Source organism: Chiloscyllium plagiosum, unplaced genomic scaffold (assembly GCF_037043375.1).
Source record: "Chiloscyllium plagiosum isolate Xiang-an unplaced genomic scaffold, Cpla_swu_hap1 HiC_scaffold_8, whole genome shotgun sequence".
Classification (NCBI taxonomy): domain Eukaryota; kingdom Metazoa; phylum Chordata; class Chondrichthyes; order Orectolobiformes; family Hemiscylliidae; genus Chiloscyllium; species Chiloscyllium plagiosum.
The window spans coordinates 59,568,822-59,594,662 of NW_028270146.1; the positions used below are offsets into that span (position 1 = coordinate 59,568,822).

Genomic DNA, 25,841 nt, shown 5'->3' on the forward strand with positions numbered 1-25,841 from the left:
CTGCAGTCATTGTTTTTACCTCTACATTACTAGATTACCTACCGTATGGAAACAGGCCCTTCGGCCCAACAAGCCCAAACCAACCCATTTCCCCCTAATTCACCTAACACTATGAGCAATTTAGCATGGCCAATTCATCTATGGACTGTGGGAGGAAACCCACGCAGACATGGGGAGAATATGCAAACGCCACACAGACAGTCGCCCAAGGCTTGAATCGAACCTGAGTCATTGGCTGCGAGGAAGCAGTGTTAACCACTGATCCACCGTGCCTGTCACACCTCAAGTCTATCGCCCCATTCTATCGCCCAGGTACCGCCTCTTTCTACCCATCTCCCAGACTCCGCCCCATTATGTCACCCAAGCCTCGCCCCATGCGATCGTCCAGACCCCGCCCCATGCGGTCGTCCAGACCCCGCCCCATCCCATCACCCATGCCCCTTTGCACCTCCCATACCCCACTCCATCGTCCAGACCCCGCCCCTTTTCTTCACCCAGACTCCGCCCCTTTTCTCCACCCAGACCCCGCCCCCTTCCATCACCCACAACTCCGTCCAATTCAATTTCCTGCACCCAAGTTCCACCCCATTCCATTCCCCAGGCTCGGTTCTCTGTCCCTTTCCATGTCCCATGGTCGACACCCAGGCTCCGCCTCCGACTCTGCGCTTTGTCGGGCTTTCTACCGACTATTGAGCCCAATTAAGTGCCCGAAGAAAGTTTCGATTTTATTTAGTTTTTAATCAAATTATTCAACGAGTTATATTTAATAGAAACAAAAAAAATAAGTAGAGGCGCATAGTGTTTGGTTGTCTAAAAGTACAATCGGGCAATCTGGAAAGGCGGGTTGCAAAGCGGATGATGTCAGTGGATGACGTGCTGGTTTCGGGGTCTTGGGAACTGTCGGTTGGAGAGTGAGCGTGATGCCGCTGTTTGAAGGATTGGGCACTGGTGGCGAGAAGACGGCGGTTGTCATTGATCTGGGAGCTGCGTACACCAAGTGAGTTCGAGAAAGCAACGGGAGGTCGTAATGGTGGAATTAGATGGGTTGGGGTGGAAGGAGTTTCGTGCGGAACGTAAACAGCCAGGCAACACTTGGGCCCTGGACCTGTATCTGTAACAAAAACAGAAATTGCTGGAAAATCTCAGTAGATCTGGCAGCATCTGAGCAGAGAAATCAGAGTTAGCTAGTTTCATCCCGAAGAACGGTCACTTGACTCGAAATGCTAACTCTGTTTTCCCTCCACAGATACTGAGCTTCTTCAGCAATTTCTGTTCTTGTTTCTGATTTACAACATCCACAGTTCTTTCGGTTAGACCTGTTTCTCTGTTGGGAAAACAGAAGTCTGTTTAATTACAATTAAAAGGAGCCTGCAAGTTCGGTGGTACACAAAACATTTGCTAAATCCGATGTGAATCTGCCTTTACCAAGGAAGTAGATATTGCTTCGGTCATAGTGTAAATAGGAGTTAGTCCAAATTGTTGAAGGGTTGATGGGGAGCTATTAAATAGGTTGCGCTTAAATTTGATGAGCTACCAGGAGTATTTGAGATATAGTATACCCAAAGATAATTAAGGAAATTAAAGTGGCAATTAAAGAGACATTGGTTGTAAGCAGATGTTCTGCAGGGTCAATGCACCTGAAATGTTAACGCTGCTTTCTCTCAACAGATGCTGCTCGACCCACTGAGTTTCTCTAGTAATTTTGCTTTTGTTTCATATTTCCAGCATCTGCAGTTCTTTGGGGCTTTTCTTGATCATAACCTTCATTAGACTTGCTAATGCCAGAAGATGGTAGAATTGCAAATCTTGTACACTTGTTGAAAGATTGTATAAAGACAACTACAGCCAAGTCCGTTCCACTGTGGGAACGTTTCCAGAACTAATAATTCAAGATAAAATTAATAGTCTTTTGGACAAATATATGCTAATTAAATAAGGCCAGTGCAAACTTGTTAAGGACACATAGTGGTTAGTTAATTTTCTTAAGTTTTTCTTTGGTGGCTGATGCTGCTATTATGTATGTTGTTATGGACTAACGGTCTTAAGCAGGCAGTCCAGACAATAACTTTGCATTTGTAAGTATACAGTGAAAATTACCTGGAGTAAGTTAGCTAGGTTGACTACCAGGTTTTAAAACAGACAAAAAATTTACTCTCAAAACCACACAATAAAACACAAAGAACAGAATAAAGAACCCTGACAGAAGTCAGTCGATCCAAACTAGATTTAATTATGCTGTTATGAATATACACAACAGTCCCAAATAAGCAAACTGCTTAAAAAGACAGTAAAAGGGAACAAATGCTTACAGGTTGAAGTTAGAAGGGCAGCAGGAGAGAGAGAGTTCTTGCAGCCTGTTCACACACAGCTGAACTTCTAACTAGTTCTGGACTGAACTGCTCAGCTAGAGAGCTGACCGCTCCCCTTTCATTATATAGGTCACTTCTAAAACATGACCACTTTGGCATGAGGTCTCATCTGTTTACATATAAACAAAAGGCCTCTCAAAATCCTTTTTTCATCTCTGCACCAAACTAGCCCCCTCAGAGCCAGGAGAGTTTTATGACCCCTCCGAAAAAAATCAAGGACACAATATCCTTGAGAAAATGTACAGCTTTTAGGAAAAAGGGACCAGCTTTGTGACAATATGGACATGTATGCTACTCAACACTCATGTTTTATGTCTGGATGATCAACAATTTTATATGCTCGATTGATCACCTAGACATACTTGTATAATGACAAAGTTTACCTACACTGATGCAGAGAAGTGTTGATTTTGCTCAGTTTGTGCCATTACAATTTATTTAGTTTCTATGATCTCTTGTAGTCTCCATTTGGACAGAGTTACAAAGTGTCAAGTGATTAAAGCTTCTTATATTCATGCTTTAATTGTTTGACACTTTTGGGTTTTAGGAATGTTTGTTTAAAATGGTTTTTTTCCCCAAAGTGGTTTTGCGCATGCTATTGTTATAATAAGGTTAATTGGTTCTGTATCATAGTGTGTACTGGATGAATGAACATAGAGGTTATCAGGACCATTGGTGATTGGAGCTAAAGGGGCCATTGGAATGGGTGGAGGTTGTGAAGAGTGAAATGGGATGACACAAATGGGCATGGGTACAACTCTTTGAAGTTATCTCTCAAAAGGTTCCTTCATCAGATTATGATTCATCTCTTCTGACGGGCTGTTATCCATGTATCTTGGAGAAGCTCACCATTCCACAAAAGTTGCAGAGTACTGGGCGATGTTCACATCTGCAATTAAACCAACCAGGTCAGGAGTGCAGGATGTAGGTTCCCATCCCTAACCACTAACCTGAGTCAGTCAGAATTAGGGATTATTGGGAATGTGGGCTTGAATCCAAAAATATTATCATTATAAATTTGGTCCAATAACTTGGCTTGCTGGGCACAAGCAGTATTTTCTGTTTTCATCTATCTGTCACTTGTCTGTCCATCCTACTAATCTACATTGATTTGCATTTGATTTGTATCCTCACTAATTACCACTCCCAAGTTAGCTTTCATTGGCAAGTTTTGAAATTGTTCTCCATGATCTTTTACGAACATAGGAGACATAGTAGGTTTGCAGTTGACATCAAGATTGAAGGTGTAATGGACAGTGAAGAAGGTTATCTCAGCACAATGGGATCTTGATCAGATGGGCCAATGGGCCGAGGAGTGGCAGATGCATTTTAATATAGATATGTGTGAGTTGTTGAATTTTGGAAAGGCAAATCAGGGCAGGACTTATACATTTAATGGTAAGGTCCTGGGGAGTGATGCTGAACAAAGAGACCTTGGAGTGTAGGTTCTTAGTTTCTTGAAAGTGGAGTTGCAGGTAGATAGGATAGTGAAGAAGGCTTTTGTTATGCTTTTCTTTATTGGTCAGAACATCAAGTATAGGAGTTGGGAGCTCATGTTGCAGCTGTACAGGACATTGGTTAGTCCAGTTTTGGAATATGATGTGTAATTCTGGTCTCCCTCTAGGAAGGATGTTGTGAAACCTGAAAGGGTTCAGAAAAAATCTACAAGGCTGTTGCCAGAGTTGGAGGGTTTGAATTATAAGGAGAGGTTGAATAGGCTGGGACTGTATTCCCTGGAGCGTCAGAGGCTGAGAGGTGACCTTTTATAGAGGTTTATAAAATCATGAGGGGCATGGTAGGGTAAATAAACAAGGTCTTTTCCCTGGCGGTGGGGGTGGGGGGGGGGGGGGGGGGGATTTAAAAGGGACCTAAGGGGAACATTTTTCACACAAAGGGTGCTGCGTGTCTGGAATGAGCTGCCAAAGGATCAGGTATGACAGAGACACTCAGCTTTCCTGATGCTCATAGTCAAATTCTGAGCTTGAGCCAAAGCAGCTGGAGACATTTTCTACAGACATGATCCCGAAGACACATGAAGCATCCTGAAGTTCCCACAAGGTGTACGAATTGCAATTTTCAGCTAGGTCTGTATTCATTCTAAGGATGACTACTGCAATAAGCCTATGAATGATGTATTGTATCATTTTCCAGAATTTACAAAAACATGTTACCTTCCTAATGTTTCAGATCATGGAAGTTCAGGTAGAGACAGTGTAACAAAAGCTAAAATATACATTAGATCTTAAAAAAATCAAAACAGAATATTTTAAATATTATTTAATTCTCAAACCTATTATGAAACAAATAATATTAAACGAGTAGTTTTTCTGACTGATCCATCTGTGAATCACTTTGGGTTATGGATACAACATAAATGTACATTATAGTGTATTTCCACTCTAGCCAATTAATTTTCTGGCATGGAGAATAGCTACTGTAGAATAGTGTAGATCAGTGTCAAAGATATTACATACCTCTTTGAAGTTCAAATTAAAGCAGATATTTTTCACTACTCAAATTTTGTAGTCAGCTACCTGACAAATAATATTGATACATCACCTGCTTGGCTTTCTCTTACATTTCCTCTTGAAAATTAAGATCGTTGGATGAGAAAATAACTTTATAGTTGTTCTAACATACTCCAATTTTAGATAGTTGGAATTCTGCCTCTGTTTTGGTCTTGTGCATGTGTACCTGGAATGGGAGCAAACGTCTTGTGCTATAAATGGGGCCCTAAAATAACTGGAATCTTTATCAATAAATCAAAATTCTGTTCTGATTAGTGTTAAGTTTCTTTCAAATTTTGTTTTAATTAGTTAGTGATGTTACCTGAATAGGATAGTACCTCTTACCTCTTAATTGATCAAATTCTTGCATGTAAAGAGAGATAAATTGTTAGAAAAATCTAACTATCTAAACATATTTCAGCAGTATGAAAAGATAGTAATTGCCAACATTTCTTTGATTTCGTGAAATCTTTAAAATGTGAAGCATGATAAATCTTTTTTATTGCATTGTTTAAAATTGCCACTAGACATGTATTTCACCACCTCAGCTAAGTGCTTTATATTGCAACATGAGTGATGTGAATTAATTACTACTTGTTACCAACATGAGACACAGTTTGAATTTAGTTAAAATCTGGCCTAACCTGTAACAGTGTAATATCCTGTACAAAATAGTGACTCAGTATTTCAGTGAGACACTATATTTAGTATGTGTGTGGCAAGATTGGAGCATTTCTGGTGAAACTGTCTCTTCTAGCTCAAACGTCTAGCTTTCTAAAAATATGTTTTAATTTGGCACAGGGGCTGGGTCTATGGCTTGTCAATAATCTGTTCCATTCAATGCCGTTAATGATTAATGACTTTACTCAATTCACAACCTGATGTGCGCGGTTACTCAACTTATTCCATTTAGACCTGACTATTTCTTCTTTTTTGTGTGGTGTTTTACAAAGTATTTGATACATAATAAAGTTGTGAACTATTCAAATAATCTTTTATAAGTTTTATTTAAATGATGTGTTGGAACCAATTTACTACTGGACTGTCATGACTTCATACAAACCTTTACAGTAGCCTGTTGTTAGGCTTGAGTTAGAGAAAGCAATGGATATAAAATATATTTAGTAAAAATAAATTAATAAATAATTTAAGCAGTAGCTGCTACAATGATAGGAGTGAGATGAGAAATGTGTTTACTGGAAAGTTGTTAGGATTTGGAATACCCTGCTTGGGATTATGGTAAGGGCAAATTCCTTCTGAAGTTTCAAAGAGTTTTGGATATATATTTGAAAGAGATAAATTTAGAGGGCTATGGAAATAGGACTGGAGAATGGGACTAGCTGGGTAGCTCTTTTGGGAGCCGGTATAGACATGCTGCGTCGACTGGCCTCCTTTTTAATGTAAAAATTCTATAATTCTATTTAAGGAACATGTTTTTACTGCTCCAATTGCTGAGTAGTTTCATTCAATGAGTAGCTGTCTATACAGACCAAAAAGATCCCTAATTCATTCCTTGGTTTGTGCTGATTGATGGAGCAAGCAAAGAAATAAACGTAAAATTTGCTACAACAGATGTTCTGCTGAACTGAAAAAAGGACAGGAAACCAAATTACAGATTCATTTTCTATATTCATTGAACTCAAGGTTGAATCTGGAAGCCTGTAAAATTCCGAATCACAAGATGAGATACTGTGCCTCTGGCTTATGGTGAGTCTCACTAGAGCAGTGCAGGAGGTGGAGTACAAAAATGTCAGCATGAACACAAGGTAGAGAATCAAAATGACGGGCTATTGGATGCATAGGGGTTATGCTTGCAGACTGAATAGAAGTGTTCTGCAAAGTTGCCACACCGTCTATATTTGGAAGATAATCTGTTGAATATGTACCTGATGGGGTAAATGTAGCTAAGGGCCTCTCTTTCATGCTTCTGAGGGAGAGGTCGTAAGAGCAGAAGAGTAAGAAACTGGGTGTGAATGGTCAAGGGCTCTGTTGACCACAATGAGGGGGTATCCTCTGTTGAGGGAGAAAAAGCATCTACCAGTACAGTTGTGGAAGGTAGAATCATAATTATTGAAACAACTATACTAGGAGAATAGAATCTGTATTTATGCTTCTTACATTAAGATTTCTGTTATCTTCTAGGTGTGGTTTTGCTGGAGAAACTGGACCAAGATGTATAATTCCTAGTGAAATTAAGAAGGCAGGTCTAGCACAGGTAAGCTTTGTTAATCTACGCTGTAAAACGTGGTTGAGGGAACTATAGAATGATGATAACACACTTGAAGGCCACTCAGCCTGTTGTCTGTGGCTTTCTGAAGGAATAATTCACTGACAGCTATTCCCAACTTCTCAGTGTAGCCCTGCACAGTCTTCCATTTCAGATAATCCAATTCCCTCTGAATGTCAAGATCAAAATAGTCTCCACCAGACTGAAGCATTCCTGAACAATTTTTTCCTTGGGCATACTCTGGTTTTCGATCCTTCTCTCTGGAACAGTTTTCCCCATCTACTTGTCCAGACCCCTCATTTTGAAGCATTTTGTGTACAGTGCTCCAAGATGAACTTTGAAATGCAACATGGTGTTATTTTAATACAATACTTATGTCTTAAGCCCAATGCAGAAAAGCAGTTATTTATAATGGAATTCTGACATAATTGCAAAGCTGTTTTCAATTCAAAGTGTAATCCGACTTTTCTTGGGACCACGACTGGAATTTTTCCAGAATGTTGTCTGGTCTCATTTCATGCTTGATGCTGTAAAAACACTCTGGTATGTAGTGGCTGCGATTAAAAATGTTCGAGTGGTTTGTCAAGACTATTGGATATTTTATGAAATTTAAACAATTACTACTTTTGAGAAGCAGATTGTCCTGCTTGTGATCTTTTAAACATAAAAATGTTTTCTGCTTGGTAATCCAGTTTTCCCATTATGTTGCAATGCAGTTAGTAAGATGCCCTAAAACTTAGTATAGCTGTGACACTCTCATATGACTAATCTTAAGATTCCCAAAACTGCACAAATCTTTCACCTCTTTTTAAATCTTACATAAATATTATGTTGCTCTTTGATATTTTTAATGTACTTTTTAATGTGATGAAGTTTGTTCTCAGAATGGCAGTATTATTGGAAAGGCCACAAGGCAGCAAAAGCACTTTACGCTAATTTATTTACAAGTCAGTTACATAATCCAAACTGACATTACTTGCCTGGGAACCAGGACAGGTCAGCAGCACATGGCTGATAGATAAACAGGACTTGGTGCTAGATAAGATATGGGCAGCAGAAGTTTGGATGATCTGAGTTTACTTAGCGTCGAATGTGGGCAATCAAGCAGGATTGCAATGGAATAACAAAGTCGATAGTTGATGAAAGCATGAATACAAATTGTAATAGTAGACGAGTGGAAATGGGGTGAAGTCTGGTAAAATTATGGAGTGGAAATAGATGGTCTACTGGTGGCCTGAATATGAAGTTGAAGTTCATCTCTGGGTCAAATGCAACATCTTTGGTTGAAATTAGGCTGGTTTAATTTCAGTTGATTGCCTGGGTGAGGGATTGGTTCAGTGGCTTGGGAATAGAGTTTAGTGTTTCCGTTCAGCAGAATTGCTCAGGTTGCGAAAGTTACATTCTGTGCCCACTAAAATGTCTGAAAATTATGTAGGGTCTTTAAAACACTTAGGAAGGAACAAACAATAATCTTCTGCAGCACATGAGTATTTGAGGACTTTCCAATCAAGTATGACAAGGGAGTAGGGCTTAAAGAACTGATCTCAGGAGAGGATGAGCAGAGGTGAGGAAATGATGAATGAAATAAGTGACTTTTTTTGGGAAATTCATTGGACTTGAACTTCAGGGGAGGAGTTACTATACAATAGAAAAATTAATTGGAATTGGAGAGGATCTATAACTATTTGATGGGAAAAATTGGCAACCAATGGATAGGTTGGAATGGAAATACAAGTGGCTTTTGTGAAGTGATGATGGAGTGGTTTGTACGATGGGGAGATAGGAGAGAAGGGTTCAATTTGCATATTGGAAAGCAGGAATATAGGAACTTCAACCTCCCTCTTTTTGGGGAATGCAAGAGGATTTTGAGGGATAAATCCTCCTGCTAGAAGGTTGTGGACTGGTAAATTTGTTTATTGTAGGGAAGGGAGATTGAATAATGTTTTCCAGATTTTTTGACATTGACTAGATGTATATTGTGATGCTGCTTATCTTTAGTTGTGCTGTAGCCATGGATTTTTCTGCTTTCTTGCCAGCTTTGATTAAAGTTTGATCTTTCAACTTTGTCAGAATTATTTGAATACTTGCGATATGGAAGCCATATTGCTTAATATGGATAACAGTGTGCTGATAGTGCCTAGGGTTCGATGCAACCTTAAACTGTTTTTCATAAATTCTAGCTAAATTACAATTGTTGTAGTTTTTACTCATGACTAACAGTGAGTCAAATAGGAATGCTTTTCAGCTATAAAAGTAACAATAATATACAAGAATTGTTTGGGAAATTGCTTCTGCATAGTCATACTAATTCTATCAGTGTCCATCGCTGTAGATATTCAGGGAGCGATTTGTAAATTGTAAACTTCCAAATTCACATTTTTAAAGGTTGGTAATGTTTTTGCTTGTTTTTCAGGCTTCCAAAGTAGTTCAGTTTAACATCAATACTGAAGAGCTTTATGGTTATTTGAAGGAGTTCATTCACATGCTTTATTTCCGGTATTGTAAATTTAAAGATTAATTTACAAATACTGTAATTTGATATTTTAATAATACAGCAAACGTTTTATTTACTGGCACCTAAGGGACCAGGAGTGTGCTGGCTGATCAAATATTCCAGTTGGTCAAGAGGTCCACTTAATCAATGTAAAAATACACACTAAGTAATAGAAACATAATGCAGCAAGTACACACATCACTGTTGTACTTACAGCATAAATCACTTAGCAATGCAACTTTGCCTTGAATAAAACTTACTGGCAGAGAAGCTTCTCACTCGCACCCTCAATTGACTACTCAGACATCACGGAGATCGTGATAATACAGTAAACCTGTGGTATTTCAGTTGTATTATTTTTGCCAGTTTATCGACAGTGCCTGTTCATAAAGTACTGATTTAAAATAAAGTTTGTTGTGTTTTACATGCAAAACAAGTTGAGATTTAGAACGTAGAATTTCCATTTATATTTTTCAGTTGCTTTGTTTCTTCTAAAAAAATTTATTCATGCAGCAAGGAGAGCAGACCTTTTCCAAATCATTACACAATTCTACTCATTATATAGCTGCTGGAACATCTGCAAGAATATATTTGATCTTTCTTTGAAACATTACCAGGATAAAATTTCCAAGGTGAAAGGCAGAAATTGAATATCTCATGCTATCACATCATTGAAGATTGGCAAAATCCTCAGAGAAACAGTACAAAAAAGCTATTTCTTCTGATTTTTTTTTTAGCTTGTATGTTGAAGTTACAGGAAAATTCAGGTACAAAAAATCTCCCTCATTCTTTAGAATGAGTTATCACACTTCCTGTGTGAGAAACAGTGGGTTTAATTCACCATAACTTTACTGACATCAGTCAACTATTTCATCTTCTCTGGAGGGGGAAAAAGTAGGAGATTTTTAAAAAATGCAATTTTCATTTACTTCTAAGCAGAATATGATTGACCTTAACTATGAATTACATGCATATTGCTCCTTTTTCTAATACCAGAGTGAGCTCTAGTTGGCTAATTTATTTGTTTTAGTTTCTCTGTCTGAACTGCAACTAGTTTTATTTGTCTTTAATGCAGTCTACATTTTCCCCCTTCCTCAACAGACACTTATTAGTAAACCCAAGGGATCGTCGAGTTGTCATTATTGAATCTATTCTATGCCCATCGCACTTCAGAGAAACACTCACCAGAGTCTTCTTTAAGCACTTTGAGGTATGGAATGATTTAGCTGGAGGAGAATAAATAAGTTGGATGAGCCTGAGTGCATTCTAATTGGAAATGAGTTTATATGCTATTGGCTGCCTGTATAAATCCATTACCGGACTTTTGTGATTTCTGAAGAAGTTCAAAAAAATTGGATTTTGTAACTTGCCAGAACAGATATGTAACTAAAAAGTTACCCATTTTCACTATACGGACCCAGAGAGCTCTAGTGCACTTTTTAGCAGTAAGAGTTTAGCAGTATTTGAGAAATGACCAATAACAGAACATTTACCTTCTCAATGGGTGATACAGGAGTAAAGTTAATATATTACAATGGTGTCTATAATACTTACTATTGATATAGTGAAAATAATGAGAAATATTAATATTACATTATCTTATTATTGCATTTTTAATAGCAGAAATGACTGGGTTTGTTAGGTATTTGTTATACCACTAGGTGGAGTACCACACTGATAGAATGGGAAGCAGAGGAAAGACTATTGTCTGTAGAATGGGGAAATTGATACTTAATGTATTACATTTGGGTTTTCCATAGAAATTGAATATGGGAGATGATCTAAAATCAGAAAAATGTGATCTTCTACTTGTTTTTGTAGGTTCCTTCAGTGCTCTTTGCTCCAAGCCATCTCATGTCTCTCCTGACTCTTGGTATTAATTCTGCTGTGGTATTAGATTGTGGATATACAGAAGCTCTAGCACTGCCTGTATCCTTTTGAAAATGTGTTTGGATAACAGATGAAATGGTAGCTGATTATTAAAACTTACTTAATTTTAATCATCAACAGTGTAGTGTTTGGGGATTGATATTGCAAATAAATAGAAACATGGTTGTATTGGAAATCAAAAGTATTGACAACTTAATGGCATTGTGATGACGTTTCACAAAGGAAGATCCTCCTCTAATGATTTCTAATTTCCTTCTTCCTGGACTTAATGAATCCATTTGCACAAAATGGATTTGTACATTTCCCCTCATACAGATGTGTTTATTTATGGACTGTGTTTCTAGCCTCTGTTGACCATGGCTAAAATTGCTCATTCATTGGCTGCCTTTTCTGTTGTAATGAGTTTTATATGTCTGGACTGCATCTGTAGTATAATCTTTGCCCTTCAGCTTTTGATAATGAACACAATTGTGCTTGTCATTTGTTTAGTGGAATGTTTTTAAGAACAATATTCTAGTAGGAAAGTAAATAGATTTAGGTAAAATTATGTCAAAATAAAAGAAAATTCAATACAAATGAGAAATAATGGGTCAGTGGATGATGGTTATTAGAAGTGAACCACTTATGCATTTGTGATTTATGATGTAAATAGTTTGTTCTGTAATGTTTGCTTCAACACTATGGTGAAAAAAATCTCCTTAATCTTATTCGGGAGGCCAGAATTACCTTAGAAATGTGGCCTTATGCATTAATTTTGAGAACTAAAATTCATTTTTAAAGTCTCCTTTTCTCCCAAAATGTATTGGCTCAATCATCATAACCATAATTGGCAGTTAAAAGGGGCAAGCATGTCTTTACACAACCTTGTCAAAGGTGTGGGTGAAATAGGCTGCTGTTGGGAATTTTATCTGTTCATATTCTCATAGTATTCAAAAATATCCTCCCTGTATTTTCTGTTTGAAGAATTATGCTGAACTTGAATTTTGGGTTGTCATTTGGGCTTGTAGTTTGTTCTGGAAGCTACACAGATTAATATATAGGGCCCTGTTCTTTGTAGACAGAACATGTGCAAGCATGGCATCTATTTCATCTTGACAAAATAGGTGATGGCCATTCGCAGGTCTGTATATGTGATATTGCTTTTTGCTTTGACCTTAGCTTAACTTTAACAGATATATGAAGGAATTCCTATTTTGAATGCCTGGCAAGCACTTCCTTTGGGAGGAAAATCAATCCATTTGTAAGGATTTAAAATATGTAATATCTGCATGTAAAAATATCAATACATATTCAACACATTTAAAGATTGAAGTTGAAAAAATACAAAATGTTATTTTATTACTGAAGGGAGTTGCAATCACGGTTATTAGAAGAATGCACTGTGGACACTGGGACCAAAACTGGAGAAAGCTTAGCATCTGTGATGAGTAAGGATTGAAATACCAATTTTTTTTAAAAAATAAAAATACATTGCATATTTACAATTATTCTGAGGCACTTTAACAATGATTTATCTATTTTAAAAAAAGAAATCCTATGTAACAGTCTGGTTTCAAAATGCTTTGCATCCTCAGATTTCTTTGTACTGCACCCTGTGATGTATGCAAATTAGTTGAGCACAAATAGCAACAAGTTTGGTTTACGTAGATTTTTAAATGTATTCATTTAATAAAGTTATTTAGTATAACTTAACTGACATCCAGTATTTACATTTTAAATATAATGCTGTGGAACTTTAGACTTAATGTTGTTTCCCAATCCATTTAAATAGGTTTAATTCCAGAAGAAACTCTTGAGGATATTAAAGGTAAGAGCTATCCTAGATGGTTCTGTAATTGCTAGTTGGAAGACTTGTATAGTAAATATAATTGTCTATCAAATAAAAACTACAAACGTTCTAAATCTAAAATAAGAACAAAGATGTCATAATGTGCAAAAATTCATGATCTGAAATGGCAAAGTAGATTAATGTTTCTGATGTAACTTTTTATGGGTTAATCTGTTCATTTTTGAGAGGATGTAAAGTTGCATGTGAAGCTTATATCTGTTCATAATCTCATCACTAGGATTAATATGCTTTGTATTTATTTTTAAAGTCTAAAATAACTTGGCACTACTTTGATATAAAACTTGATTTAAGAAAAGGATGTGCACAAGGTATATGAAAGTGAGATGCTCAGTGAAAATTAGGATGAAGCAGGAGAAACGTGCTCAATATTAAACTGGTCTAAATAAGCATACAATTGATTTGAAATCTGTGTATTCATATTTTTAGAAGGATTGAATTTCTTAAAAACATTTGTGTTTTTCAGTTCGTACTTGCTTTGTGAGTGATCTGCAAAGGGGACTGAAAATTCAAGCTGCCAAGTTTAACATTGATGGAAAAGCTGAGGTCAGCTGGCAAATATGATTGACTAATTGAACTTAAAAATCAATGCATGGCAGTAATTGGTATTCTATATTTACTTGTAGCAGCCTCAGCAACCCCCAGATGTGGCATATCCTCTGGATGGAGAGAGAATTTTACATGTCAGCGGATCAATCAGGTTGGATTACTGGTACAAATAATATAAAGTAAACTGTATAATACCTGGGTTGTGATGAAAGGGATGGGCTACAATGATGAAGGGGTAGAGTCAAAAGGTGTGGTGCTGGAAAAGCACAGCAGGTCAGGCAGCATCCGAGGAGCAGGAGAGTCAACATTTCCTGCATGAGCTCTTCATTAGGAATGAGTGGGTGGCCAAAAGGGCTGAGAGATAAAATGGGATGGGGGCGGGGTTAGCGGGAATGCAATAGGTAGACGAAGGTGGGGGGTGATGGTGATAGGTCAAAGAGGAGGGTGGAGTGGATAGGTGGGAAGGAAAATGGACAAGTAAGACAGTTCAAGAAAGCAGTGCCAAGTTGGAAGGTTGGATCTGGGATAGGGTGGGGGGAGGGGAGATGATGAAACTGGTGAAATCGACATTGACCCCGTTGTTCTCTGAAATGTTCCACAAGTTGGCATCCTGTTCCCCAATGTAGAGGAGACCACATTGGAGCAACAGACACAGTAGGTGACGTGTGGAAGTACAGATAAATCTCTGTCAGATGTGGAAGAATCCTTTGGGGCCTTAGATGTAAGTGAAGGGGAGATGTGGGCACAGATTTGCACTTCTTGCCGGAGGAGGGGAAGGTGCTGGGAGTGGTTGGTGGGAGTGTGGACCTAACCAGGGAGTCACTGAGGGAATGGTCTCTGCAGAACATAGGGTGGGGAGGGAAATATACCCCTGGTGGTGGGGTCTGCTTGTAGGTGGTAGAAATGGCAGAGGATGATGCTTTGTATCCGGAGGTGAAGACCTTGGGGGGGGAATCTATCCTTGTTGCGATTGGAGGTGGAGGTGTGGGAAGTGGAGGAGATGCGCTGGAAAAAACGTTGACCATGTGGGAGGCAACATTGTGATCCTTGAAGAAGGAGGCCATCTGAGATGTTCTATGGCGGAATTGGTCCTCCTAGGAACAGATGCAGCACAGAATTGGGAGTAAGGGATAGTGTTTCTACAGGAGGCATGGTAGGAGGAGGTGTAGTCCAGCTAGCTGTGGGTTTGAAGTCGATGTCCCTGTTGAGTTGGTAGATGGAAATGGATTTGGAGAGGTCTAGGAAGGGGAGGGAGGTGTCTGAGATGGTCCAGTTGAACTTGAGGTCAGGGTGGAAGGTGTTCGTGAAGTTGATGAATTGTTCAACATCCTTATGGGAGCACAAGGTGGTGCTGATACAGTCATTGATGTAGTGGAGGAAACGGTAGGGAATAATGCCAGTGCAACTGCGGAAGATGGAGTGTTCCACGTATCCGACAAAGAGGCAGGCATTGCTGGGGCCCATGAGTGCCCATGGCTGCTCCTTTTATCTGGACGTCACCCCTCCAATCGCAACCAGGAGATAACTCCCCTGGTCCTTGCCTTTCATCCCATCAACCTCTGGATACAACACATCATCGTCTGCCATATCCACCACCTACAATCAAACCCCACCACCAAGGATATATTTCCCTCCCTACCCCTATCTGCGTTGGAGAGACCATTCCCTCCACGACTTCCTTATTAGGTCCACAGCCCCCACCAACCCGCTCTTCATACCCGGCATCTTCCCCTGCCCCGGCAAGAAGTGCAAAACCTTTCCTGTCATCTCTGTCCAAGGCCCCAAAGAGTTCTTCCACATCTGACCGAAATTGACCTGTACTTCCACACATCATCTACTGTGTCCATTGCTCCCGATGTGGTCCCCTCTACATTGGGGAACAGGGTGCCAACTTGCAGAACGTTTCAGAGAACATCTCTGGGACATGCACTAAACAATCCCACTGCCCTGTGACCAAACACTTTTAACTCCGCCTCCCAGACTGCCAAGGACATGCAAGTACTGGGCCACCTCCACTGCCAAACTCTAGCGACGCAATATCTGCAAGAACACCTCATCTTCTGCCCTGAGACCCTCTAACCACACAGGACCAATGACAATTTCACCAGTTTCGTCATCTCCCCTCTCTCCACCCTATACCAGATCCAACCTTCCAACTCAGCACCGGCCTCTTGAACTATCCTACCTGTCCATCTTCCTTCCCATCTATCAGCTCCACCCTCCTCTCCGACCTATCACCGTCACTCTTCCACTTTCATCTACCTATCATATTCCCAGCTACCCCATCCCCAGCTCCATTTACCTGCCAACCCTCTCGAGCCACCCCCTCATTCCTGATGAAGACCTTATGCTGGAAACATCAACTCTCCTACTCCTTGGATGCTGCCTGACCAGTTGTGCTTTTCCAGCATCACACTTTTCAACTCTGATCTGCAGCCCTCACTTTCTCCTCCCTGATGAAGCGGTAAGTGGAGTTTGTACCTTTAACGCCCCTGTTTAGTGTAGTCTTCATTTCAACCAGTTTGTTATTGGGGAAACAATTAGGCAAATATTCATTTGTTAGGAAGCTCTTCAACCATGTCCTGAAACAAACTCGCTATCACAGCCACATTTGCTTCCTCAGTGCCTGTCTCCGTAACCAACTCATCCCACACGGACTCCGGACCACCTTTAAACCAGCAGAGTTCGGACCCGAACAGGACAAACAGTACAGCTTTTATTCCTGATGAAGGGCTTTTGCCCGAAACGTCGATTTTGCCTGTCCTCGGATGCTGCCTGAATTGCTGTGCTCTTCCAGCACCACTGATCCAGAAGTATTCATTTGTTACCTGGTGACACCATAAGTGATACCCTTCAATTGACATTTTGAGCTTTTCAATTGAGAAGTTATTAGTGTATGCTTGTAAAGAATATACAGAATAACCTCGATTATCCAAACAAGACAGACGGGGAGAACTTTGGTCGGATAATTGATTGTTCAGATAACTGATCTGATCATAAATGAAGGAAGTATTTATGGGGCCTTGAGATTTTGTTCAGATAATCTGAAATTCAAATGACTGATGTTCGGATAACCGAGGTTGTTCTGTAGTTAGAGAGCAAATTTAGAAGGAAATGGACCTCAGTGATAAGTCAGTTGGCTACTATGATGAAATTTTTAAAAAGTGAGCAAATCTGGCTTCTTCAATGACTTTGTTAATAAAGAACTTGTCCAATATAAAACTGAACCATAAAGGGTAGAGAAATCTTGGGTTAAGTTCATGGTTTGAGCTCAGTTGCTGAACTTAGGTTCCATATGCGAGACTAACAGAGAAAGGTTGCACACATTAGTGAACCATGGGAGGAAATTAGCAGTCTTACCTGCTGTGGCCTACATATGATCCAGATCCACAATAATATAGTTGACTGTAGATAAGATATAAGCGGGTAGATTGTTTCCACTGGTGAGTGAAACTAGAACTAGGTGATATAGTCTTAAAACCTGCTCCCCCCTTATTTTGAATCTGAGTTGAGGAGGAACTTCTTCACCCAGAGGATTGTGAATCTGTAGAATTCCCTGCCTAATGAAGCAGCTGAGGCAACCCCGTTGAATGTTTTTAAGGCGAAGATAGATTTTTGAACAGTAAAAGAATTAAGGGTTATGGTGAGGATGCTGGTAAATGGAGCTGAGTACATGGTTGGAAAAAATGGTGGAACAGACTTGATGGGCCAGGTGGCCTATTCCAGCTCCTATTTTTTATGATTGTTTGTTTCTTTCTGAAATGGCCAAGCTAGCCACCAAATTATATCAAGCCACTACAGAAAGAAAGGATTATGGTGCACAGTAGTTTAAGAAAGTGACTCACCACTATATTCTTGAATCTGCAGTCATTGTTTTTACCTCGTTACTATATTCTTGAGGGCAATTTGGCATGGACAACAAATGTCGATGTTGGTAGATTAGATTAGATTCCCTACAGTGTGAAAACAGGCCCTTCGGCCCAGCAAGTCCACACCAACCTCTGAAGAGCAGCCCACCCAGACCCATTCCTCTACATTTACCCCGACTAATGCACCTAACACTATGGGCAATTTGGCATGGTCAATTCACCTAACCTGCACATCTTTGGTATTGACAATGTTGCTCTTGGCCCATATGCATTTTTTTTAAATCACATTGCAAAAGTTAGTAAGCAAGTCAATATAGAAACAAGATTTCTCTGTCTCTCAATGTACCACACTTTTTCTTTCCGGGCAGAAAATATACAATTGACGAGAATCCATTATTAGGACTCAAGATAGAACACTGGAGCTTAGTCTTTTTATGCATGAGCATTTCTTTATAGAGATACGCAGTACATATTCTGCACCAATAACCATGCTTCCAACCAACTCAAATGTGTGAACACTTGATGACTTGACAATCCTAACCACCTGAATGCAGTTAATCCCAAAATGATGTGTAATTAACATCAGTTGTCAAGTATTTGGTATTTTAACATATTAAATATAGATCTAAAGCAAACTAGAAAAAAATTGAGTTTGCAAACTGCATTTTGAAAAAAAATTAAAAGAAGTTTTAACATATCAACAGCAACGATTCATTTTAAATTACAGCAAGTGACCTTGTCTGCAAAATAATATCCACAGAAAAAAACTTTTATCAACCAAATATAACAGCTGTGATAAAACAAGCTGCTCTATCTATGGAATCAGTTAACGTAAAGTCAATCTAAGAATATTGACCACACCCCTTTAATTGTCAAGTTTTCACATTTAAATTAAGTTGTAATACTATTTTACTTTCTTACCATTGACTCAAATTAAATTAGTTGTCTCTTATGTCATTATAAGCCAAGCATTTGGTTATATTTTTAATTCAAGGATTTTTTTTTTGTTTGCAGAGATTCTGTAATTGAAATTCTCTTTGAACAAGATAATGAAGAGAAGTCTATCGCCACTTTAATCCTTGACTCACTTTTACAGGTAAGAAATTGCTGTGAGACAAAGTTACTGTGTTTAGTTTAGAAAACTGCGTCTACTTTGATACAGCATCGTAATTTGCCATTAAATGTGCTAAAGTGACCCAGAGTTAAAATGCTACTATTATCATGGAAGTATAATTTCAGTGGCAGTGTAGCTCAGTGGTAGCACTATTCTCTGATTGCAATAATTCCAGGGCTGTATTTGTAGAGGAGAAAAGAGTTGTCCCAGTGTTCTGCCCGATATGACTCTCCAAACTAAAAGCATAATCCTCCCTTCCTTTGTCCCAAAAGCGATTCATTGTTTATTTTTCTTGTTTACTGTTGTTGGACGAGCTGCTCAAAACTTTCTACAAAGTAAGTGATTGTACTTTAGAAATAATTTGATGGGAAGTGTTTTGGGATTTCCTGAGGGCATGGAAAATATTGTATAAAGTAAGTTATTCTGATGTAAAGTTGAAATTGAAAATGTTGTAGAACACTGTGGCAAACCAGCAAGTAGAGGTTTGATACTTTTCCTTCTTTTCCTGAAGTGGCAATGTTGGCTTCACGGAGGAGAAACAAGGTATTTCCTTGATGAGCAACAGGGAGGAATGGGGGGAGAAAAAGCTTTTGAAGGCAAAGCCTTCTTAATTCAAGGTCCACTACTTCCTGACCTATCGCTGGTTATTTGAGTAGTGCTGGCAGGTTTGAAGTTGATGAATCACTTGTCTTAATGATACTTCTGTTTTACTAAAATATTTCTTCTAAATTGTTGCTAGTGCCCTATTGACACAAGAAAACAGCTGGCAGAAAACCTTGTAATCATTGGTGGAACTGCTATGCTACCTGGCTTTCTACATCGAATTATGGCTGAAATTCGTTACCTGGTGGAGAAACCAAAATATAAACAAGTGTTGGCAGCCAAGACATTCAAAGTTCATACTCCACCTGCAAAACCAAATACAGTAGCTTGGTTAGGAGGTGAGACTATCTTCAGTAACATTTCTGGGCTAATTAAGCCATGTATATTTATGAATAATTTTATTGTATCAAGAGATAATTATTGAGGACTAATAATCTTGTGCCCAGGGTGAAAATGGTGTGCAGTGGAGCATCTATCTGATTTCTTGTATCAATGGCTAGTGTGGTTTGACTTCATATTGGTTTGTGGGGCAAAGTCTCTGTTATGGAAATGGCTTATATACATGTGGGTGTGACTTACTTGTGCAGAGTTTTGTTTTACCCTATGCTATATTCCGAAATTGTTTAGATAGACTATTCTAATTTTACATTGACATTCAGTTGTACAAATAGACGTCACAATTATTATGATGCAAAGGAGGCCATTTGACTCGTCATTTACATAACTGACTCTCAGAATATTTTGGCTTAATGCCAATCTCCTGCCTTTTCCTCGTACATTGTTTCTGTTTCTATTCAGAGGTTGAGGGGCATGGATAGGGTAAATAGACAATGTCTTTTCCCTGGAGTTGAGTCCAAAACAGAGGGCATAGGTTTAGGGTGAGAGGGGAAAAATTTAAAAGAGACCTAAGGGGCAACTTTTGCACATAAGGTTGTGCGTGTATGGAATTAGCTGCCAGAGGAAGTGGTGAAGGCTGGTACAATTACAACATTTAAAAGGCATCTATATGAATAGGAAGGGTTTAGAGGGATATGGGCCAAGTGATGACAAAGGATTAGGTTAGGATATCTGGTCGGCGTGGATGAGTTGGACTGAAGGGTCTGTTTCCGTGAGGTACATCTCTATCATTCTATATAAATAATTATCTAAGGTCCCTCCTGAGTGCCTCAATTGAGCCTGCCGCAATGAGGCAATGCACACCACAGCCTAACTACTCACTGTGTGAAAATATTTTTTTCACATCTACATTGGCTCTTTTGAAATCTATGGTGGTTCTTCTTTGTATAAGTGGGAAATTTCTGTCTGTTCTGTGTCCAGACACTTCATGATTTTAAAAACTTCCACTGAAAATTTTATAAGTTTGTAAACCTGAGAGTTACCAAAAGAGTGGAAAAAATGCAAGGATTACAAATTTAATAAACTAAAGTGTATAATATGTTTAACAATATAGCATAATATATCTTTGGATTCTTTTAAATCATGCGAAAGCATGATGGGCATCAAAGAGATGTCCAACCTTATCCCACACCATTTTATTTTTAATTTTGCAAATTCTTTTCAAATATCAATTGCCTTTTCAAAGTTCTGATGGAATATTCCACAATTAGGAAGAATATTCCAGATTATCCTAATCCTCTGTGCAATATAACTACATTTTCTTTTCAGCTCTATTTTGCTAATTATGTTAAATCTATGAGCTTTGGTTTGCTGCCTATTTGTTAAATAAGCTAACCTATTCCTGCTTGTTCTACCAAAGGATTTTTTCATAAATTTGAATCTTTGTTTGGTCTCTCCTAAAGAGAACAAATTACCATCTCTCTACTCTTCACATAAATGTTTCTTTACTTCCTAGGGCCAAGGAAAGTTGGTGGCATGTTGATAAGGCTGAAGGCCATGTGTAGTGGTGTTATTATTAGACTAGTAATCAAAGACCCAAGACAATACTCTTGAGGAATGTTTTTCATTCCCATAGTGGAATTTGAATTCAGTTAATAAATCTGGAATTGAAAGCTAATCTCAGCTTCTTGGCCTATGTCACTGTTATAGAGTATTTCAGTCTGGTCAGGAATATCCAAACTAGCCTAGTAAGCTAGATCGTTCAATAAAAATATGACTAACTTTAAAATTAAAAGAATGAACCTGAACAGACTGCCTGACACTGACCAAGATACTGCAAACAACAATGGTACGCATAGCCCTGATGACTGTAAAAAGTCTTTATGACTAACCTCTGGGGATTATGCTGAAATCTCCATTGACTAGTTAACCAACAATCTAACACTCGATATCTGACTCCGTGAGAATGACCCTGTCTCTAGCATCATCACCAGAAGTGATGGCACTATTGTGTGCAATGGGGAGGGATTTGCCTTAAGAATGGACCCCATGGCATCAAGTCAAACATTGGCAAGGAAGCCTTATGCTGATCACCAGCTACGTTTCTCTTCTTCCCCTATTAAGTAATTAATTCTCTTCCATAATTGAGCACCACTAGGAGGAAGCACTGAGCACAAAATGTATTCTGGGTGGGGGGTTTTAATGTCCAGTATCAGGAGTGGCTCAGTAATACCACTACTGACCAAGATCCCTATGTCCCAAAGGTCATAGCTACTAGACTGGGAATGCAGCTGACAGTCAGTAAAATGTCTGCGCGACTTTGTTCTCATAAGTCTACCTATAGCAGGTGCATTTGTCCATGACTGTATTGGTAGCAGTGACCATTGAGATGGAGTCCCACCTCAGTTTGAGGCTAGCCTACATTGTGTCATTTGACATGACAACCATGCCAAATGAGAGTTTTGAACAGTAGGCACTGTGATCCTTTAGCAACAGCATCAGAATTGTATTCGATTAGAATCTGTAACTTCATGGTCTGACTTATTCCACACTCTGCCATTATCATCACACCAGGAGATCAACCCTGGTTTAATGGAGTGCAGGAGAGTAGAACCAGGCATACCTAAAAATGAACTGTCAACCATGGCTGCAACACAGGGCTACTTGCATGTCAAACAACCTCAGCAGCATGTGTTAGATAACCACAAGTGATCCCACAAACAATAGAGCAGATTTAAGATCTGCAATCCTGCCACATCCAGTTGCAAACGGTAGTGGATAAGTAAAACAACTCAGTGTCGAAGAGTCTCCAGAAATACCTCTACCCTCAATAATAGGAAGTTCAGCATATTAGTGAAAAAGGCAATGTTGAAGCATTTACAAGTCAAAAGTGTGGTAAATCTCAAACTCCACCTGAGGACCCAGCATTACGATGCCAGGTTTCAGCCAATGGATCTTACTCCACACGATATCAAGAAATGGCTGCAGACCCTGGATACTGCAAAGACTATGGCCCCTAACAACATTTTGTCCATAATCCTGAAGATTGGTGTTCATGAATAAGCCATGTCCCTAGCCAAGTTGTTCTAGTACAGTTATGTATGACATCTACCTGACAATATGGAAAATTGGCAGATTACCACTGTTGATAATACCTACCATCATTATGCTGATGACTGACAGGATACTGAATGGCAGTAATCACTTAGGTTGGATATGTCCTGACTTGATTTGTACCATGACCTGCTCTCCCCCACCCTTGAAGTCTAGTTAAGTTTCAAGTTTTAAATGAAAATCTTATCCTTATTTTCACATTCTTCCATGGCCTTGCCATTCCCTATCCTTAATAAAAATTCTCCAGCCCTCTGATTCTTTGAAGCAGTTACACTCCTCTAACTCTGGCCTTTTAAGCAGCAATACTTTGATCAGTCTACCAATATTGTTTGTGCTGTCAAAGGTTAGGACCTAGGCGGTTGTGATTTGCAACTGAAACCTTTCTGCACCTCTACCTTACTTGTCCTTAAGCCTCTCATTAAAGCATAGCCAAAAGCTTGGTCAAGAGAAAAACGTCCAACTTGCATTTATATAATATTCAATAAAACATTCCAGGGCGCAAAACAGTGTGACTCAGCCACGTGTGATATTAGGCAAATAATCTCTTTTTGTTAAAGTATCAAACTGCTTTATTATATTCATTTAAGCTATACTTAGTTAAGAGTGCTTTATAAATAGTTATTATATATAACTGCCATAGACTTCCTTCTATATTGTGAAATTCAGTGGTATAATTTGTTATTTATTATTCAATACTCAATTTTTTAATGCATAAATCATTCATAATCTTCTACATCTTTGAATATTGTATTGACTGATACTGTAGGTAAGTATATTGGCAGTCAGCATGAAAAATTGTGAACTATTCATAGTTTTCAAATTGTTTTCTTCTGCTCTGTTCAGTAGCATCAAACATATTTATTACATATAACATGGAATAATATTTGCTACACGTTGGATAGTTTTGTTTTAATCTAAATGGTACTTTTACTTATTTTTAGGGGCCATTTTTGGTGCTCTGCAGGACATTTTGGGTAGTCGTTCAGTCTCCAAAGAATATTACAACCAGACAGGTCGCATTCCTGATTGGTGCTGCCTGAGTAACCCACCCTTAGAAATGATGTATGAAACGAGTAAAGCACCACCTCCATTGATGAAGAGAGCATATTCCACAGAGAAGTAGAGATAACATTGATGTACTGAGACAAGTGACTCTAAAAGTAACAATTATTTATCTAGCAAGTATGTTTTTCACTCCTTTCCAAAATTATGTTGCTTAAACTTTCTGTATGTTCTTGTTCTTGTTGTTAAATCTACTTGAACACTAGTTAGAGAAAGAATGATAGGTGTTCTAAAAGCTTTCAACTTCAACATTGCATGTTTTCCATAAAGCATTGTACAGTCTGAACTCTGAAGTAAAGATATGGCATTAAATTCTTAACATACCTATTGCTGATGATGGATTTTCCCAACAACTAACAGTCAGTTCTGAAGGTTTATTATTGCAAGTGTTTGGAAAGAAATGTATGCTAAGTACATGAGTGTATATTTTAGTCCAAAGTTTACAGTAATAAAAGTTATTGAAGTCCCATTATGTTTTACAATAAAGCATAATTATGCTATATTGTAGTTAAGTTTTCTGCATTTTCTTTTGCCAGAATATGTTTATTGTATGTAGTACCAATGCTATTTTGGATAAACCACATTTTGAATTGATTCATCCAATAAAACATGCAATTACAAGTCCTTTCAGAACATATTTTGTACTTAAAATACAGCTCTGCACTCCTTTGTACAGGAAACAAAATCAGAGGAGTGCTGACTGGGTGGAGACTCACTGGACTAAAATGATGTTAGTTAACACAATTAAGAGGCCAGCTTTCATGAATCACCAACAAACAAAACCTACATGTTCTTCAAAAGCTACCAGGAACACGTCTTGGCAGATTGCTCAGCACAGCACCAATGAATACTTGTTTAAATTCTGCAACAGCATTCTGCAAGATTACAAAATCCAGGGAGCCTGAAAGGATATATGAAAGAATTAAGAAAGCAATAGGCCTAGGAACAACCAAATCAGCTGCTCTGAAGACAAAGGACAAGAATGATTAAGATTGAAACTAGCAGTCAGTTGAAATGTAGGTGCTCAAACTGCATTAAGCTGTATGCAATGGAGAAGATTACTGAGGAAGCCATCAATGCCATTACAGACTTGCCTGTCGTGGAGGAGCTGGATAATGAATCCACCATAATATGACTGAACAAGGCTAGTGAACATCTCATGGATGATAAAGCCCCAGGAGGTGATGCATTCCACTTCTAATTAGCAAAAGTGGAAAATGGCACTCCTGCAACGTGTTCATAAACTACTGAGTGCCAGGAAAGGACAAGAAGTTCCTCAAGATGTGTAATGGAAACAGTCACCATGTACAAAAAAATGGGGAACCAGAGACTGACTCTAGCAATTACTGAGACAGTTGCTTACTCAGTGGGAAAGGTCTGATTTGTATTGCTGTAACCAGCTTGCAAACATTTTGAGTCTGTGTGGCTCAATGCCGCCACAGTGTTTCTGCAACTGAAGTGAGAAAACGATGAAAATCGCAATGCCTTTATATATTTCACTAAGTTTTTAATCTCTAAAGAAATGGACTTTTCAAACCGGTGGAAAATTCCCCTCCTGGACTTATGGGGATTATTTTCTTTCTGTAAGAACATGCATGGTTCTATCAGTGCAATTGAGCAATATTAGATGCTATCCAGATCAGAATTGCCAGTCCATCCTGGCATCAACTTTCCTGGAAGGTTATTCTCTCCTGCTATTGTGCATTACTGTTGACAAATGACGGTGTCCACTTGCATGCCAGGACTTGCAGCAGGTTGTTCAATTGGCAAGATTGTACACCACAACTAAAGTATGTATTGACTTTAACAAAGCAAAGTAATGAATACAGGAAATCTGAAATATGAAAGTCATATTTGACGC

General features: G+C 38.7%; 1 protein-coding gene across 2 annotated transcripts; it reads left to right on the forward strand.

Moving 5' to 3' along the window:
• The first annotated feature begins 726 nt into the window (after window positions 1-726).
• On the forward strand, window positions 727-24,604 carry actr10 (actin related protein 10). Of its 2 annotated transcripts, none has more exons than XM_043697750.2 (13): window positions 727-997; window positions 7,019-7,091; window positions 9,517-9,599; window positions 10,699-10,807; window positions 11,419-11,526; window positions 12,660-12,727; window positions 12,835-12,914; window positions 13,259-13,294; window positions 13,800-13,879; window positions 13,963-14,033; window positions 18,766-18,847; window positions 19,605-19,806; window positions 23,860-24,604. In XM_043697750.2, the coding sequence occupies exons 1-13, from the start codon at window positions 921-923 to the stop codon at window positions 24,039-24,041; spliced, it is 1,251 nt and encodes a 416-aa protein (XP_043553685.1). In that variant the 5' UTR covers window positions 727-920; the 3' UTR covers window positions 24,042-24,604. The 2 variants fall into 2 exon arrangements, with proteins under 2 accessions (XP_043553685.1, XP_043553684.1); XM_043697749.2 differs by having other exon boundaries at window positions 742-997; window positions 13,960-14,033.
• Window positions 24,605-25,841: the final 1,237 nt, after the last annotated feature.